The sequence below is a fragment of the Mesoplodon densirostris genome, chromosome 2 (assembly GCF_025265405.1).
Source record: "Mesoplodon densirostris isolate mMesDen1 chromosome 2, mMesDen1 primary haplotype, whole genome shotgun sequence".
NCBI lineage: Eukaryota > Metazoa > Chordata > Mammalia > Artiodactyla > Ziphiidae > Mesoplodon > Mesoplodon densirostris.
This window is the reverse complement of record NC_082662.1, coordinates 16,312,561-16,329,375: the sequence shown is the minus strand read 5'-3', so window position 1 is coordinate 16,329,375 and position 16,815 is coordinate 16,312,561. Positions and strand designations below refer to the sequence as shown.

Here is a 16,815-nt window from a genome sequence, read left to right as displayed (position 1 = left end):
CCACTTCAGTGAAAATTCTCTACAGGATGGTAGTGATAACCCAACTGCAGAACTGAAAAGTCAATGCATCCAGGAAAGCCTCCCTCCTGGAGAAGCAGGGCTGTCTTCAGGGATGAGGAGAAACACAGCTGGCCTGGAGTGAAGGGTGAGCTTTCGGCAACAGAGCAGCTGATCTCACAAGTGGAGGCCGGGGACCCTGACCTTGCCCAGTCTAATGACCAGAGTCACTCTCCTGGAACTCTGGAGGGTGAAGTGTGGCTGTGGGCCTCCTCCGAGCCCAGTGGAACATCAAGAAAGAATGAGGTCCCAGACCTGGGAGCCTCTCTGGGGATTCCAGCAGAGTGGGTAAGCTCTGTGCTGTAGGAGAGGGTGTAAGAGTCTTGGTCCAGGAGGAGCTCACTGAGGCGACTAGGTGCAGAGGAAGTTGGGAAAGTATTGATAATGAGGGTTGTAGCTCCTTATGTTTCTTTTCAGGCAGTAGACGAAATGCTGGTCACAGGTGCAGAGCTGCTTCTGACAGAGGGACCCACGTCCTGCAAACAGGACACCAAATGCAGGATGAGGAAGAAAAGACATGCTCTATGACACTGACTCTGGACTTGCTTCAGACAGGACTTGCTGCTAGCCTGAGCAGACTCCCCAGTCTCCTTCCTGCCCTCAGTCTGATGTGGGAGGCAAAGCTTCTACACTGGGGGTGCATAACCTGATGGAAGAGGCACAGCTGCTGCCCAGGGCGAGGTTTCAGCTGAGGGAAAGACAGCTCCTGCCCTCAGGGAGTCCCCAGTCTGATGGAGGACACGCATTCCCTCCCCATCAGACTGGGAGCTCCCAGTCTGGTGATGGAGAAAGCCCTGGCTCTGGAGGAACTTCAGTTCTTATAGAGGAGACACCATCCCCAGATTTAGCTTTGAACTCAGAAGGACCTGAGCTTGAATCCCAACTCTAGCTGTGTGCACTGGCAAGCCTTTGAGTCTGTTTCCTCATCTGTAAAGTGGGGATACTAAAGCCACCCCACAGCAAGCAAAAGGACATATGGAAAGCACTTGACTCCTAATACATGCTGAGTCTAAGATGTTTCCGCCCGCCCCAAGAGGTCAGATACAGCTGCAATAATCCTGCCCCTGTTGCCCCATCTCTGCCCCACCAAGATATAGACTGGCTGACCTCTTGGGGCATCTGACCTCAGAGGCAGCAGGGACCCAGGCTCTTCCAGTGACCTGAATGGAAGCCCCAGCCTTACCACAGGTGACCAGGCCGCATGCAACTCTGTATCTGTACACCTGTGTCAAGGCATTGCAGCCTTTTTTCTCCAGCTGCGCGTAGCAGAGGTCATGCATCCAACAGCACCTGTCAATGCAAGAGATTTAGATCCTGAGCAGAAGGGGCCTGTCCCTTGAGCAGAGACCACCATGGTGGGTGAGATCTGACCAAGAAAGAATCTCATAATATGGCTGAGTCCTTCCTGCTCTTCCATTAAGTCTGTCCCACACTTGTACCAGTTCACAGACCAGCTCTTTCCTCCTGGGCCCACAGTGAGACTACATTTCCCAGCCCCCCTTGCAGGTATGTGTGGTCACATGACAAGGCTGGCACCCTGGAAAATGTACAGCACTTCTAGACCTACCCATAAAAACCTCCCACTCTAGGAGACCTTCAAGATGGCGGAGGAGTAAGACATGGAGATCACCTTCTTCCCCACAAATACATCAGAAATACATCTACATGTGGAACAACTCGTACAGAACACCTACTGAACGCTGGCAGAAGACCTCAGACTTCTCAAAAGGCAACAGACACCCTCAGGAGACCTACACACAGAGGTGGGGCCAAATCCAAAGCTGAACCCCAGGAGTTGTGCGAACAAAGAAAAGAAAGGGAAATCTCTCCCAGCAGTCTCAGGAGCAGTGATTAAATCTCCACAATCAACCTGATGTACGCTGCATCTGTGGAATACCTGAATAGACAACACGAATCATCCTAAAATTGAGGCAGTGGACTTTGAGAGCAACTGTAGACTTGGGGTTTGCTTCCGGCATCTAACTTGTTTCTGGTTTTATGTTTATCTTAGTTTAGTATTTAGAGTTTATTACCATTGGCAGATTTGTTTATTGATTTGGTTGCTCTCTTCCTTTTCATATATATTTTTTTCATATATATTTTTTTTCCCTTTTTCTCTTTTTGTGAGTGGGCATGTTTATGCTTCTTTGTGTGATTTTGTCTGTATAGCTTTGTTTTTACCATTTGTCCTACGGTTCTGTCTGTCTGTTTTTGTTTTTTTTAGTATAGTTTTTAGCACTTGTTATAATTTGTGGATTTCTTTTTTGGTTTTGTTGCTCTCTTCTTTCTTTCTTTTCTTCTTTTTTATTATTTTTTAATTTTTAATAATTTTTTTTATTTTAATAACTTTTAAATTAAATTAAATTAAATTTTTTTTCTCCCTTTTCTTCTGAGTTGTGTGGCTGACAGGGCCTTGGTGTTCTGGCTGCATGTCAGGCCTGTGCCTCTGAGGTAGGAGAACCAAGTTCAGGACATTGGTCCACCAGAGACCTCCCGTCTCCATGTAATATCAAACAGCAAAGGCTCTCCCAGAGATCTCCCTCTCAAAGGTAAGACCCAGCTCCAGTCAATGACCAGCAAACTACAGTATTGGACACCCTATGCCAAACACCTAGCAAGACAGGAACACAACCCCACCCATTAGCAGAGAGGCCACCTAAAATCATAATAAGGTGACAGACACCCCAAAACACACCACCAGACGTGGTCCTGCCCACCAGAAAGACAAGATGCAGCCTCATCCACCAGAACACATGCACCATTCTCCTCCACCAGGAAGTCTGCACAACCCACTGAACCAACCTTAGCCACTGGGGGCAGACACCAAAAACAATGGGAACTACAAACCTGCAGCCTGCGAAAAGGAAACCCCAAACACAGTAAGTTAAGCAAAATGAGAAGACAGAGACACACACAGCAGACGAAAGAGCAAGGTAAAAACCCACCAGACCAAACAGATGAAGAGGAAATAGGCAGTCTACCTGAAGAAGAATTCAGAGTAATGATAGTAAAGATAACCAAAATCTTGGAAATAGAATGGAGAAAATACAAGAAACGTTTAACAAGGACCTAGGAGAACTAAAGAGCAAACACACAATGATGAACAGCACAATAAATGAAATTAAAAATTCTCTAGAAGGAATCAATAGCAGAATAACTGAGGCAGAAGAACAGATAAGTGACCTGGAAGATAAAATAGTGGAAATAACTACCACAGAGCAGAATAAAGAAAAAAGAATGAAAAGAATTGAGGGCAGTCTCAGAGACCTCTGGGACAATATTAAATGCACCAACATTTGAAGTATAGGGGTCCCAGAAGAAGAAGAGAAAAAGAAAGGGACTGAGAAAATATTTGAACAGATTATAGTCGAAAACTTCCCTAATATGGGAAAGGAAATAGTCAGTCAAGTCCAGGAGGCACAGAGAGTCCCATACAGAATAAATCCAAGGAGAAACATGCCAAGACACATATTAATCAAACTATCAAAAATTAAATACAAAGAAAAAACATTAAAAGCAGCAAGGGAAAAACAACAAATAACATACAAGGTAATCCCCAGAAGGTTAACAGCTGATCTTTCAGTAGAAACACTGCAAGTCAGAAGAGAGTGGCAGGACATATTTAAAGTGATGAAAGGGAAAAACCTACAACCAAGAATACTCTACCCAGCAAGGATCTCATTCAAATTTGATGGAGAAATTAAAACCTTTTCAGACAAGCGAAAGCTAAGAGAATTCAGCACCACCAAACCAGCTTTACAACAAATGCTAAAGGAACTTCTCTAGGCAGGAAACACAAGAGAAGGAAAAGACCTACAGTAACAAACCCAAAACAATTAAGAAAATGGTAATAGGACATACATATTGATAACTACCTTAAATGTAAATCAATTAAATGCTCCAACCAAAAGACATAGACTGGCTGAATGGATACAAAAACAAGACCCATATATATGCTGTCTACAAGAGACCTAGGAACACATACAGACTGAAAGTGAGGGGATGGAAAAAGATATTCCATGCAAATAGAAATTAAAAGAAAACTGGAGTAGCAATTCTCATATCAGAAAAAATAGATTTTAAAATAAAGACTATTACAAGAGACAAAGAAGGACATTATATAATGATCAAGGGATCAATCCAAGAAGAAGATATAACAATTGTAAATATTTATGCACCCAACATAGGAACACATCAATACATAAGGCAAATGCTAACAGCCATAAAAGGGGGAATCAACAGTAACACAATTATAGTAGGGGACTTTAACACCTCACTTTCACCAATGGAAAGATCATCCAAAATGAACATAAATAAGGAAACACAAGCTTTAAATGATACATTAAACAAGATGGACTTAATTAATATTTATAGGACATTCCATCCAAAAACAACAGAATACACTTTCTTCTCAAGCGCTCGTGGAACATTCTCCAGGATAGATCATATCTTGGGTCACAAATCAAGCCTTGGTAGATTTAAGAAAATTGAAATTGTATCAAGTATCTTTTCTGACCACAATGCTATGGACTAGATATCAGTTAGAGGAAAAAATCTGTAAACATACAAACACGTGGAGGCTAAACAATACACTACTAAATAACCAAGAGATCACTGAAGAAATCAAAGAGAACATTTAAAAATAACTAGAAACATATGACAATGAAAACACGACGACCCAAAACCTATGGGATGCAGCAAAAGCAGTTCTAAGTGGGAAGTTTATAGCAACACAATCCTACCTCAAGAAACAGGAAACATCTCAAATAAACAACCTAACCTTACACCTAAAGTAATTAGAGAAAGAAGAACAAAAAAACCTCGAAAGTTAGCAGAAGGAAAGAAATCATAAAGATCAGATCAGAAATAAACGAAAAAGAAATGAAGGAAACAATAGCAAAGATCAATAAAACTAAAAGCTGGTTCTTTGAGAAGATAAACAAAATTGATAAACCATTAGCCAGACTCATCAAGAAAAAAAGGGAGAAGACTCAAATCAATAGAATTGGAAATGAAAAAGGAGAAGTAACAACTGACTCTGCAGAAATACAAAGGATAATGAGAGATTACTACAAGCAACTATATGCCAATAAAATGGACAAACTGGAAGAAATGGACAAATTGTTAGAAAAGCACAACCTTCTGAGACTGAAACAGGAAGAAATAGAAAATATAAACAGACCAATCACAAGCACTGAAATTGAGACTGTGATTAAAAATCTTCCAACAAACAAAAGCCAGGACCAGATGGCTTCACAGGTGAATTCTGTCAAACATTTAGAGGAGAGCTAACACTTATCCTTCTCAAACTCTTCCAAAATATAGCAGAGGGAGGAACACTCTCAAACTCATTCTCTGAGGCCACCACCACCCTGGTACCAAAACCAGACAAAGATGTCACAAAGAAAGAAAACTACTGGCCAATATCACTGATGAACATAAATGCAAAAATCCTCAATACTAGCAAACAGAATCCAACAGCACATTAAAAGGATCATACACCATGATCAAGTGGGGTTTATCCCAGGAATGCAAGGATTCTTCAATATACGCAAATCAATCAATGTGATACACCATATTAACAAATTGAAGGAGAAAAAACATATGATCATCTCAATAGATGCAGAAAAAGCTTTTGACAAATTCAACACCCATTTATGATAAAAACCCTCCAGAATGTAGGCAGAGAGGGAGCTTACCTCAACATAATAAAGGCCAGATATGACAAACCCACAGCCAACATCGTTCTCAGTGGTGAAAAACTGAAACCATTTCCTCTGAGATCAGGAAGAAGAGAAGGTTGTCCACTCCCACCACTATTATTCAACATAGTTTTGGAAGTGTTTGCCACATCAATGAGAGAAGAAAAAGAAATAAAAGGAATCCAAATCAGAAAAGAAGAATTAAAGCTGTCACTGTTTGCAGATGACATGATACGATACATAGGGAATCCTAAAGATGCTACCAGAAAACTGCTAGAACTAATTGATGAATCTGGTAAAGTAGCAGGATACAAAATTAATGCACAGAAATCTCGTGCATTCCTATACACTAATGATGAAAAATCTGAAAGAGAAATTAAGGAAGCACTCCCATTTACCATCGCAACAAAAAGAATAAAATACCTAGGAATAAACCTACCTAAGGAGACAAAAGACCTGTATGCAGAAAACTATAAGACACTGATGAAAGAAATTAAAGATGATACAAACCAATGGAGAGATACACCATGTTCTTGGATTGGAAGAATCAGCATTGTGAAAATGACTATTCTACCCAAAGCAATCTACAGATTCAGTGCAATCCCTATCAAACTACCAATGGCATTTTTCATAGAACTAGAACAAAAAATTTCACAATTTGTATGGAAACACAAAACACCCTGAATAGCCAAAGCAATCTTGAGAAAGAAAAACGGGCTGGAGGAATCAGGCTCCCAGACTTCAGTCTATACTTCAAAGCTACAGTAATCAAGAGAGTATGGTACTGGCACAAAAACAGAAATATAGATCAATGGAACAGGATAGAAAGCCCAGAGATAAACCCACACACATATGGTCACCTTATTTTCGGTAAAGGAGGCAAGAATATACAATGGAGAAAAGACAGTCTCTTCAATAAGTGGTGCTGGGAAAACTGGACAGCTACATGTAAAAGAATGAAATTAGGACACTACCTAACACTATACACAAAAATAAACTCAAAATGGATTAAAGACCTAAATGTAAGGCCAGACACTATCAAACTCATAGAGGAAAACCTAAGCAGAACACTGTATGACATAAATCACAGCAAGATCCTTCTTGACCCACCTCCTAGAGAAATGGAAATTTTAAAAAAATAAACAAATGGGACCTAATGAAACAAAAGCTTTTGCACAGCAAAGGATGACATAAACAAGACGAAAAGACAACTCTCAGAATGGGAGAAAATATTTGCAAATGAAGCAATTGACAAAGGATTGATCTCCAAAATTTACAAGCAGTTCATGCAGCTCAATATCAAAAAAACAAACAAGCCAATCCAAAAATGGGCAGAAGACCTAAAAAGACATTTCTCCAAAGAAGATATACAGATCGCCAACAAACACATGAAAGAATGCTCAACATCATTAACCATTAGACAAATGCAAATCAAAACTACAATGAGGTATTACATTCTCACACCAGTCAGAATGGCCATCATCAAAAAATCTACAAACAATAAATGCTGGAGAGGGTGTGGAGAAAAGGGAACCCTCTTGCTCTGTTGGTGGGAATGTAAATTAATACAGCCACTATGGAGAACAGTATGGAGGTTCCTTAAAAAACTAACAATAGGGCTTCCCTGGTGGCGCAGTGGTTGAAAGTCCGCCTGCCGATGCAGGGGACCCGGGTTCATGCCCCGGTCCGGGAAGATCCCACATGCCGCGGAGCGGTTGGGCCCGTGAGACATGGCTGCTGAGCCTGCGCGTCCGGAGCCTGTACTCCGCAATGGGAGAGGCCACAACGGTGAGAGGCCCACACACCGCAAAAAAAAAAAAAAAAAAAAAAAAAAAAAAAAACTAACAATAGAACTACCATATGAACCAGCAATCCCACTACTGGACATATACCCTGAAAAAACCATAATTCAAAAAGAGTCATGTACCACAATGTTCATTGCAGCTCTATTTACAATAGCCAGGATATGGAAGCAGTCTAAGCGTCCATCGACAGATGAATGACTAAAGAAGATGTGACACATATATACAATGGAATATTACTCAGCCATAAAAAGAAATGAAACTGAGTTTTTTGTGGTGAGGTGGATGGACCTAGAGTCTGTCATACAGAGTGAAGTAAGTCGGAAAGAGAAAAACAAATACCATATGCTAACACATATATATGGAATCTAAAAAAATTAAAATATAAAAAATGGTTCTGAAGAACCTAGGGGTAGGACAGGAATAAAGACGCAGACGTAGAGAATGGACTTGAGCACACAGGGAGGGGGACAGTTAAGCTGGGACAAAGTGAGAGAGTGGCATGAACTTATATATACTATCAAATGTAAAATAGATAGCTAGTGGGAGGCAGCAGCATAGCACAGGGAGATCAGCTCGGTGCTTGTGACCACCTAGAGGGGTGGGATAGGGAGGGTTGGAGGGAGACGCAAGAGGGAGGAGATATGGGGATATATGTATATGTATAGATGATTCACTTTGTTATACAGCAGAAACTAACACACCATTGTAAAGCAATTATACTCCAATAAAGATGTGAAAAAAAAATTCCCACTCTGTCCTCCACTCTCTCTCTCTCCATCTCAGCTGGATGGAGATGCCCCAGCCAAGGACTCTGAGGCCATGGGGAAAGTCACGAGACAGGAGAAACCTGGGTCCTGGAATTGATATGTGATTCACATAGTTAAATGAGCAAAAACTAAACTTCAAGTGTGATAGCTGTGGGCAACTGCATTTTTTTAAAATTTAGATTTACAGAAAAATCGAGAAGATTGTACCAAATACTCCCTTTTACCCCACACCCAGTTTCCCCTATTATCAACACTTTTTATGAGTATAATACGTTTGTTACGGCTAACAAACCAATAGTGATACATTATTAAATAAATGTTAACTAATTAAATAATAATATATCACCATAGATTCATTAATTGTAAAAGTCCATAGTTTCTTTAGATTTTCTTAGTTTTTACCTAAATGTTCTTTTCTATTCCAAGATCCAGTGATGGACACCGTGTTACATGTAGTTGTCCTGTGTCTTTAGGCTCCTCTTGGCTGTGGGAGTTTGTCACACTTTCCTTGTTTTTGATGACCTTGACAATGTTGAGGAATGGTGGTCAAGTCTTTTGTAGGATGCTCTCCTACTGGGATTTCTTTGATGTTTTTGTCATGATAAGATGGGTTATGGGTTTATTTTGTTGCCCATGTTGTTCCAGTTTTGGCCATTGGAGGCTCTCCCAGTTGGCTCCTGTGCTCTTTGACATATTCCTATCAATGAGGGGTTTGGTTTGGGTTTGTTTTGTTCGAGCCCTTCCTTAATTTTGGGCACTACAAAAAGCTCCAGGTTCATCTTGTATATTCCCTGCCCTAGTCCTAGGATCAGCCATCTCTCCAAGGAGCCTTGGTTCCCCTTTTTGGTGAATGGTATCAGAAACCAGGTCTGGGCACTAGGTGCTGCTTATTGCTTCTGGGGTATTGTTTCTTTTAGGGTCTCTCAGACGACAGAGCAAAAAAAAAAAAATGTGTCTATATTAACCCACGTAATTACACATATCTCTACATATTTTTATATGTAACCATCTGCATCTATATTCAGCTAACTAGGAGTTTATACTGAAGTCTCCAACTCTAATCCATCATCACATAGATCATTCTAGCTTCCTGTCCCTGCTTGTCTGGTCTGTAAACTCCCACTCCAGCAGTGACAAGCTTGGCTCCAACCATCTGCCCTCCATTTGTTTAAGCCCCCCATCCCCTTATACATGTCTAGCTGTATAAGAATTGTTAACCCAGCAGGCTGTATTTTTCAAAGAGCAATCTCTCCCAGCTCACATGTTCTTCTAGAACATTGTCACTTCCCAATCAAGAGGTGGAAACTAGGTCCCCTCTCTCCTAAAGCCTTTGTGACTGCCTTGACGAAGAGAACAGTGGAAGTGACACAGTAGAATTTCTGACGCTGGATCACAAAAACGCCATGCTCTTTTGTCATGCCATTCTGGAACACTCACTCTTGAAACCCAAGAGTCACCGTGCTGTGAGGAAGTCCAGACAACCTTAGAGAGGCTTAAGTGAGAGGAACTGAGGCCCCTGGCCCACAGCCTCAGCTGAGCTCCCAGCCAGCAGACAGCAACAACTTGCCAGCCATAGGAGTAATCATTCTAGAAAGCAGATCACCCAGCCTCAGCGGAGCTGCCCAAGCTGAAGCCAGGTGGAGAAGAGACAAGCCATCCCACCAAGCCCTGCCCAAGTGGCAGAATCTTAGCAAAATAAATGGTTGTCATCGCTTTAGGCTACTACATTTTGGGGTGGTTTGTTATGTAGTGATAGATCAACTGATATATTAGGCACTGAGATTCGGGGAGTTACTAGACGTATCTTGGGCAAGTCGGTTGACCTCTCTGAGACTCAGTTTTCTTATCTATAAAATGGTGCTTTAATACTCATCTTTCAGAATTGATATCGAATTAAATGAGATAATGTGGATACAGAGCCTGGAGCATAAAGGGCAGTTATGACAATTAACTCACCAATCAGTGCCGTCCTTGGGGGTTCCTTGACCCCCCCAGCCGCAGTAACAGCCATAGAAGCCATAGCTCATCAGGGCAGGCTTCCTAGTCACCTTCTCAATCATCACCTTCAGCTCTAGCAAGCTCCCTGGCACAGCAGGCACACCTGAAAGACAGCCCAGGCAAACCTGCTCCAGGCCCACTTTCCCACGTGCTCCAGGCCCACATTCCCATGTGCTCCCACCCTTTCTTTCACCCTGAGGCTCGGAAGGACCAATGTGTCCCTTTTTTATCCTCCCCATTCATGGGAGGGGAATGAGAAACGTGAGGGCAAACAGTATAGAGAAGGGATTAGAAGTTTGGACGTGGACGATCCCAGCTCTGCCACTAATTCACAGTATGATGTTGAATAGGTCACTTCATCTCTCAGAGCCTCAGTTTCCTCATCTGCAAAATGCGGGGGCGGCTCAAATGAATGCCTACCTTTTAGAGATGTCATGAGGGTCGAAAAAAGATAAAGTATGTACATTTCTAGCACAGTGACAGACACATAGTAAGTGACCAAGAAATGTTAGGGATAATGAATATGGTATCAGTATGAAGCAGGCAGACAGGCACTTCCTGTCTCTCCTGATGATACACCCATCCCTCCCTGCAGTTGACACCATCTGGAACAGGAGGCACAGAATCTTAGAGCAGTGTGGGACCCGTAGAGATCACTGAAGCCAGCTCCCTCATCTTACAGTTGGGAAACCGTAGCTCAGAGGGGAAGGTGCCTTGCTCAGGGTTTTGCACTGAGCCAGAGGCCCTCTCCCTGCACTCTCCCACTCTCCCTGCAGTCTCCAGGGATCTGGCAAGGCATCAGTAGGACAGCCTGTCAGAGATTGTGTACATGGTGACGGGGCTGCAGGGGAGGCCTGAAGCCAGGCTCCCCCCACGCTGGGCAGTTCCCTCCAGCTGGGAGGTGGCAGCAGGTGGGACATGTAGAAAACCTGGACAGGCCTGAGCAGAGAATGCCCAGGAATCGTGGAACGGAATATTTATATAAGGATCTTGTGTTGTGATAGTTTTATCGTATTTTATTTGGCATCAAGTAAAAAATCTGCCTCCCGTGTCTACAAGCCCCATGTCTTCCACATGGCACAATCTTTCCATATCCCCTCCTGGAATCCTGCCGCAGCCCAACCCGTCGACTATTATTCTGTGTCACAGATGAGGAGACAGAGGCTCGGAGAGCCCAAGGCTCTTGCTGAAATCGACATGGTCAGGGTAGAGCCAAGATTCAAAATCAGGTCGCCAGGACTTCCAAGACTGGTCTCCTTTCCACTACCTTATTGCTCCTGTGGGGTGAAAGGTCAAAAGTTCAGAGGCCTCGGGGCAAGCACTTACTACAAGCCAGGAACCAAGCCAGTGTGAGGAGGCCCTTCATCTCCAGGGTTCTGGAAAAGAAAACACAGCCCATGACATATCGATCAGGAGAGGCCCTCATGGCCCATTCAGACCCACTCCTGGCTGGGGTGGGCCACTCCATGGCCCACCAGGCCCCACCCTCTCATGTTGGGCAGTAAACAGACAACAGCAGCTGGAAAAGATGAGGCAAAAACCTCAAGGAGTTGACCCAAGGGGTCCCTGGGAGGAGAGGGGCACCCATGGGTTGTTGTCCCCATTAGAGATGGGAGAGAATTTTCCCATTGCAAATACCTCCAACACAATTGCTCCTTCCTGAAAATTCTTTTTCAATTATATTTTGCAGCTGTGTTGGTATAAAAACAAATACAATCCAGGCTGGACTCATTCTTATACGTTCATTATATTATATTATTTTTTCTCCTGATTTTAAAAGAATTTAAAATTAAAACATTTTCATGGGCCCCAGGCACCATGTCTACCTAAAAAAATAAGTCAACCCTGGGTGCTCACAACAGCTCTGAAGGGTAGGTATCATTGTTCTGTAGGGGAGCAAAATTTGAACCCCAAAGTGTGTCTCTTTGGCATAAGGATTAATTTAGGCTGATTAATTTTAAGAAACAGAAGATTAGGGGAGTCTTTCTTTTTACCTCTCCCTTAGCTGCCTCAAGAATTTAGATAAAGGGTCTGTTTCCGGGCATAGAACTATTACAGAGGTATCTGCAAGGAATAGGGGAATAGTTGTGGCTGGAGAAACTTGACAGGGCCTAGAGAACAGAGTCAACCCTGTGTTCCATTGTCTCTGCAGGCCCAGCAAACATCTGCATAACAAACACTTGCTTTTCCAACTCTATGTGAATTGCCTTCCTCCCCTTTGAAGTCCCAAACGCCTACCCCCAACATCTTCTCTGGTCTTTAGCAGAAGATGGTATTTAAGATAAGGGCTTGGGCCATTTTGGTGAGTTCCTTAGTTTTCCTGGGTCTCTCCCACATGTACATGTTATTAAACTTTTGTTTGATTTTCTCCTATTAGTCTATCTCATGTCGATTTAATTCTTAGACCAGCCAGGAGAACTTAGAAGGGTAGAAAATGTCTTCCTCCCCAACAGTTCTCATTTTGCCAGTGCAGAAATGGAGGCTCAGAGAGCTCAAGCAACCTGCCAGAAGTCACGCAGCTGATAAAAAGTGGAGGTGAGGTTCAAACCCAGGCCTGGCGTGTAGCTCACTGCCCCATACATCCTCCCTCCCTAGAGGGATGTGTTTGATCCCCTTTGAGCGGAGTGGGCTAGGGTCCTTCACATGCTCTATCCCGTGGGCCTGGAGGCCCCAGCTTCCCTTCCCAGCATCTACCTTTGACAAACACATGAATCACTAGCCACAGGTCCGAAGAAATCACACCCAGAAGGCAAGGGAAATTCCTTATGTCTCGGGCCAGTGACAGATTCTAACTTGGCCTCTTAGAAGTTCCTTACCAGTGGCTGCCTGCTTCCCTTCCCTCTCTGGATCCCAAAGTCCTGGTTCACCCAGAGCTGCTCCTCTGACCTCTAGTCGGCCAGGATTCCACTCCGATGCCCTGCTGTCTCCGATCCCTGAGTTCCGTGGTCACTCTGCCAGAGCTCTGCCCCGGGCCCCTGGGACCTCCTGTGGCCCGGCTCCAAACACACAACCTCCAACTCCCCAGGGCTCCCAGCAGCTGGGCTGGCCTCTCCATGCCACCCTTGGTCCAGCAGCTCCTCTGAGTTCCAAGAACATTCCTGAGGGTTCTGTCCACCCACAGCCTCCGCTCTGAGGGCTCTAAACAGACAAGGAAAATGACCCTAGACCTTACCCTTCCAAGCCAATCTTCCTCACTGCTTCCTGGAGCTGTGGCAGGAGGAAGACAGCAGCCACCATGTACTGGGCACCTAAGACATGCCAGACACCGTCCACTGTCTCCTTAAACCTGCAAATGACCCTAACACATGGTTACTGTGAAACGTGCTGGCGGTGTCTGCCCTTTAACAGTCATTTGTTGAACGAAAGAATAGCAGTTGTTGACTTTACAGGCGAAGAAATGGAGCCTCAGGAAGGGAAAGTGAGTTGCCCAAGAATTCAGCCCAGGACTGTGAATCTACTCCTTTGACTGACCCTACTCCACTGCTTCTGAACAGCCCCTGTGTACTAATCATCTTGTTCATTTTCTATATTTCATGACACTCTAACATCTTGGGGACGTTGCCGGGCTGGAAAGAGACAGCCCCTCCAAGACTAGCTAATCCCTAGATAAAGCAAAAGACTCTCCTGTGAACATTTTGGTACATGACCCTTTTTGAATTATGGTTTTCTCAGGGTATATGCCCAGCAGTGGGATTGCTGGGTCATATGGTAGTTCTATTTGTAGTTTTTTAAGGAACCTCCATACTGTTCTCCATAGTGGCTGTACCAATTCACATTCCCACCAGCAGTGCAAGAGTGTTCCCTTTTCTCCACACCCTCTCCAGTATTTATTGTTTCTAGATTTTTTGATGATGGCCATTCTGACTGGTGTGAGATGATATCTCATTGTAGTTTTCATTTGCATTTCTCTAATGATCAATGATGTTAAGCATTCTTTCATGTGTTTGTTGTCAGTCTGTATATCTTCTTTGGAGAAATGTCTATTTAGGTCTTCTGCCCATTTTTGGATTGGGTTGTTTGTTATTGAGCTGCATGAGCTGCTTGTATATTTTGGAGATTAATCCTTTGTCGGTTGCTTCATTTGCAAATATTTTCTCCCATTCTGAGAGTTGTCTTTTGGTCTTGTTTATGGTTTCCTTTGCTGTGCAAAAGCTTTGAAGTTTCATTAGGTCCCATTTGTTTATTTTTGGTTTTAATTCCATTTCTCTAGGAGGTGGGTCCAAAAGGATCTTGCTGTGATTTATGTCATAGAGTGTTCTGCCTATGTTTTCCTCTAAGAGTTTGATAGTTTCTGGCCTTACATTTAGGTCTTTAATCCATTTTGAGCTTATTTTTGTGTATGGTGTTAGGGAGTGATCTAATCTCATACTTTTACATGTCCCTGTCCAGTTTTCCCAGCACCACTTATTGAAGAGGCTGTCCTTTCTCCACTGAACATTCCTGCCTCCTTTATCAAAGATAAGTTGACCATATGTGCGTGGGTTTATCTCTGGGTTTCCTATTCTGTTCCATTGATCTATCTTTCAGTTTTTGTGCCAGTACCATACTGTCTTGATTACTGTAGCTTTGTAGTATAGTCTGAAGTCAGGGAGCCTGATTCCTCCAGCTCTGTTTTTCATTCTCAAGATATCTTTGGCTATTCGGGGTCTTTTGTGTTTCCATACAAATTGTGAACTTTTTTGTTCTAGTTCTGTGAAAAATGCCAGTGGTAATTTGATAGGGATTGCATTGCAGCTCTATTTACAATAGCCCGGAGATGGAAACAACCTAAGTGTCCATCATCGGATGAATGGATAAAGAAGATGTGGCACATATATACAATGGAATATTACTCAGCCATAAAAAGAAACGAAATTGAGCTATTTGTAATGAGGTGGATAGACCTAGAGTCTGTCATACAGAGTGAAGTAAGTCAGAAAGAGAAAGACAAATACCGTATGCTAACACATATATATGGAATTTAAGAAAAAAAAATGTCATGAAGAACCTAGGGGTAAGACAGGAATAAAGACACAGACCTACTAGAGAATGGACTTGAGGATATGGGGAGGGGGAAGGGTAAGCTGTGACAAAGTGAAAGAGCAGCATGGACATATATACACTACCAAACATAAGGTAGATAGCTAGTGGGAAACAGCCGCATAGCACAGGGAGATCAGCTCGGTGCTTTGTGACCGCCTGGAGGGGTGGGATAGGGAGGGTGGGAGGGAGACGCAAAAGGGAGGGGATATGGGAACATATGTATATGTATAACTGATTTAATTTGTTATAAAGCAAAAAATAAAAAAATAAAAATAAATTTAAAAAAATTAAAAAAAGACACAGACCTACTAGAGAATGGACTTGAGGATATGGGGAGGGGGAAGGGTAAGCTGTGACAAAGTGAGAGAGAGACATGGACATATATACACTACCAAACGTAAGGTAGTTAGCTAGTGGGAAGCAGCCACATAGTACAGGGAGATCAGCTCGGTGCTTTGTGAGCACCTAGAGGGGTGGGATAGGGAGGGTGGGAGAGAGGGAGACACAAGAGGGAAGAGATATGGGAACATATGTATATGTATAACTGATTCACTTTGTTATAAAGCAGAAACCAACACACCATTGTAAAGCAATTATACTCCAATAAAGATGTAAAAAAAAAAAATAAAAAAGACTCTCCTGTGAACGTGGATTTCCAGTGCAAACCAACTGATCCTAAACTCCCATGCCCAACCACTTCCTCTATCTCAATTTCACACTCCCAGCCAATATTTCCCCTGGCCTAAATCACCCCAGGGCCTGGACCAGACCACCAGGGACCACCCCTACTGCCTGAAGTCCACTGAAATTATTCAAGCTAGCCTGTCCTACACTGTTTACCCTGCCTTGTCTTGCCTTCGCCACAGAAAACACAATACAGGCTCCGGGCCATGCTTTCCCTCATTTCTTCTGTCTCCTGATCAACCCTGGTGCTTCCCTGTATGGCCCTGCTAGGTGTGGTACACCCCCTTCTCTTGGAAACTGTAACAAAGTATCTTTTTTTTTTTTTTTTTTTTTTTTTTTTTTTGCGGTACGCGGGCCTCTCACTGTTGTGGCCTCTCCTGTTGCGGAGCACAGGCTCCGGACGCACAGGCTCAGCAGCCATGGCTCACGGGCCCAGCCACTCCGCAGCATGTGGGATCCTCCCGGACCGGGGCATGAACCCACGTCCCCTGCATCAGCAGGTGGACTCTCAACCACTGAACCATCAGGGAAGCCCCAAACTATCTTTTAAATGCAATCGTCTCCTGATCTGTTGGCTTCACCATACCTGAAGAAAACCAGAATCCCAGGTGCACATTAGATCATCTTGGGACATGGCTCTTGATGAGAGGGAGCAGTGCCAGGTCCCACACAGAGGAGTCTGAAGGTGCACAAAACAAGTTTCACAGAGGACGTGGCAGAGGCATTGAAATAGCTGCTCTGGAGGCCGGGAAAGTGGACCATCAATGGATCCCAAAGCAG

General features: G+C 43.4%; 1 protein-coding gene across 1 annotated transcript; it reads right to left on the bottom strand.

Moving 5' to 3' along the window:
- Positions 1 to 408: 408 nt before the first annotated feature.
- Positions 409 to 11,695, bottom strand: PLA2G5 (phospholipase A2 group V). Its single transcript, XM_060080392.1, has 4 exons — positions 11,656 to 11,695; positions 10,288 to 10,432; positions 1,241 to 1,347; positions 409 to 533 (listed from the first exon to the last, which is right to left on the bottom strand). The coding sequence occupies exons 1-4, from the start codon at positions 11,693 to 11,695 to the stop codon at positions 409 to 411; spliced, it is 417 nt and encodes a 138-aa protein (XP_059936375.1).
- Positions 11,696 to 16,815: the final 5,120 nt, after the last annotated feature.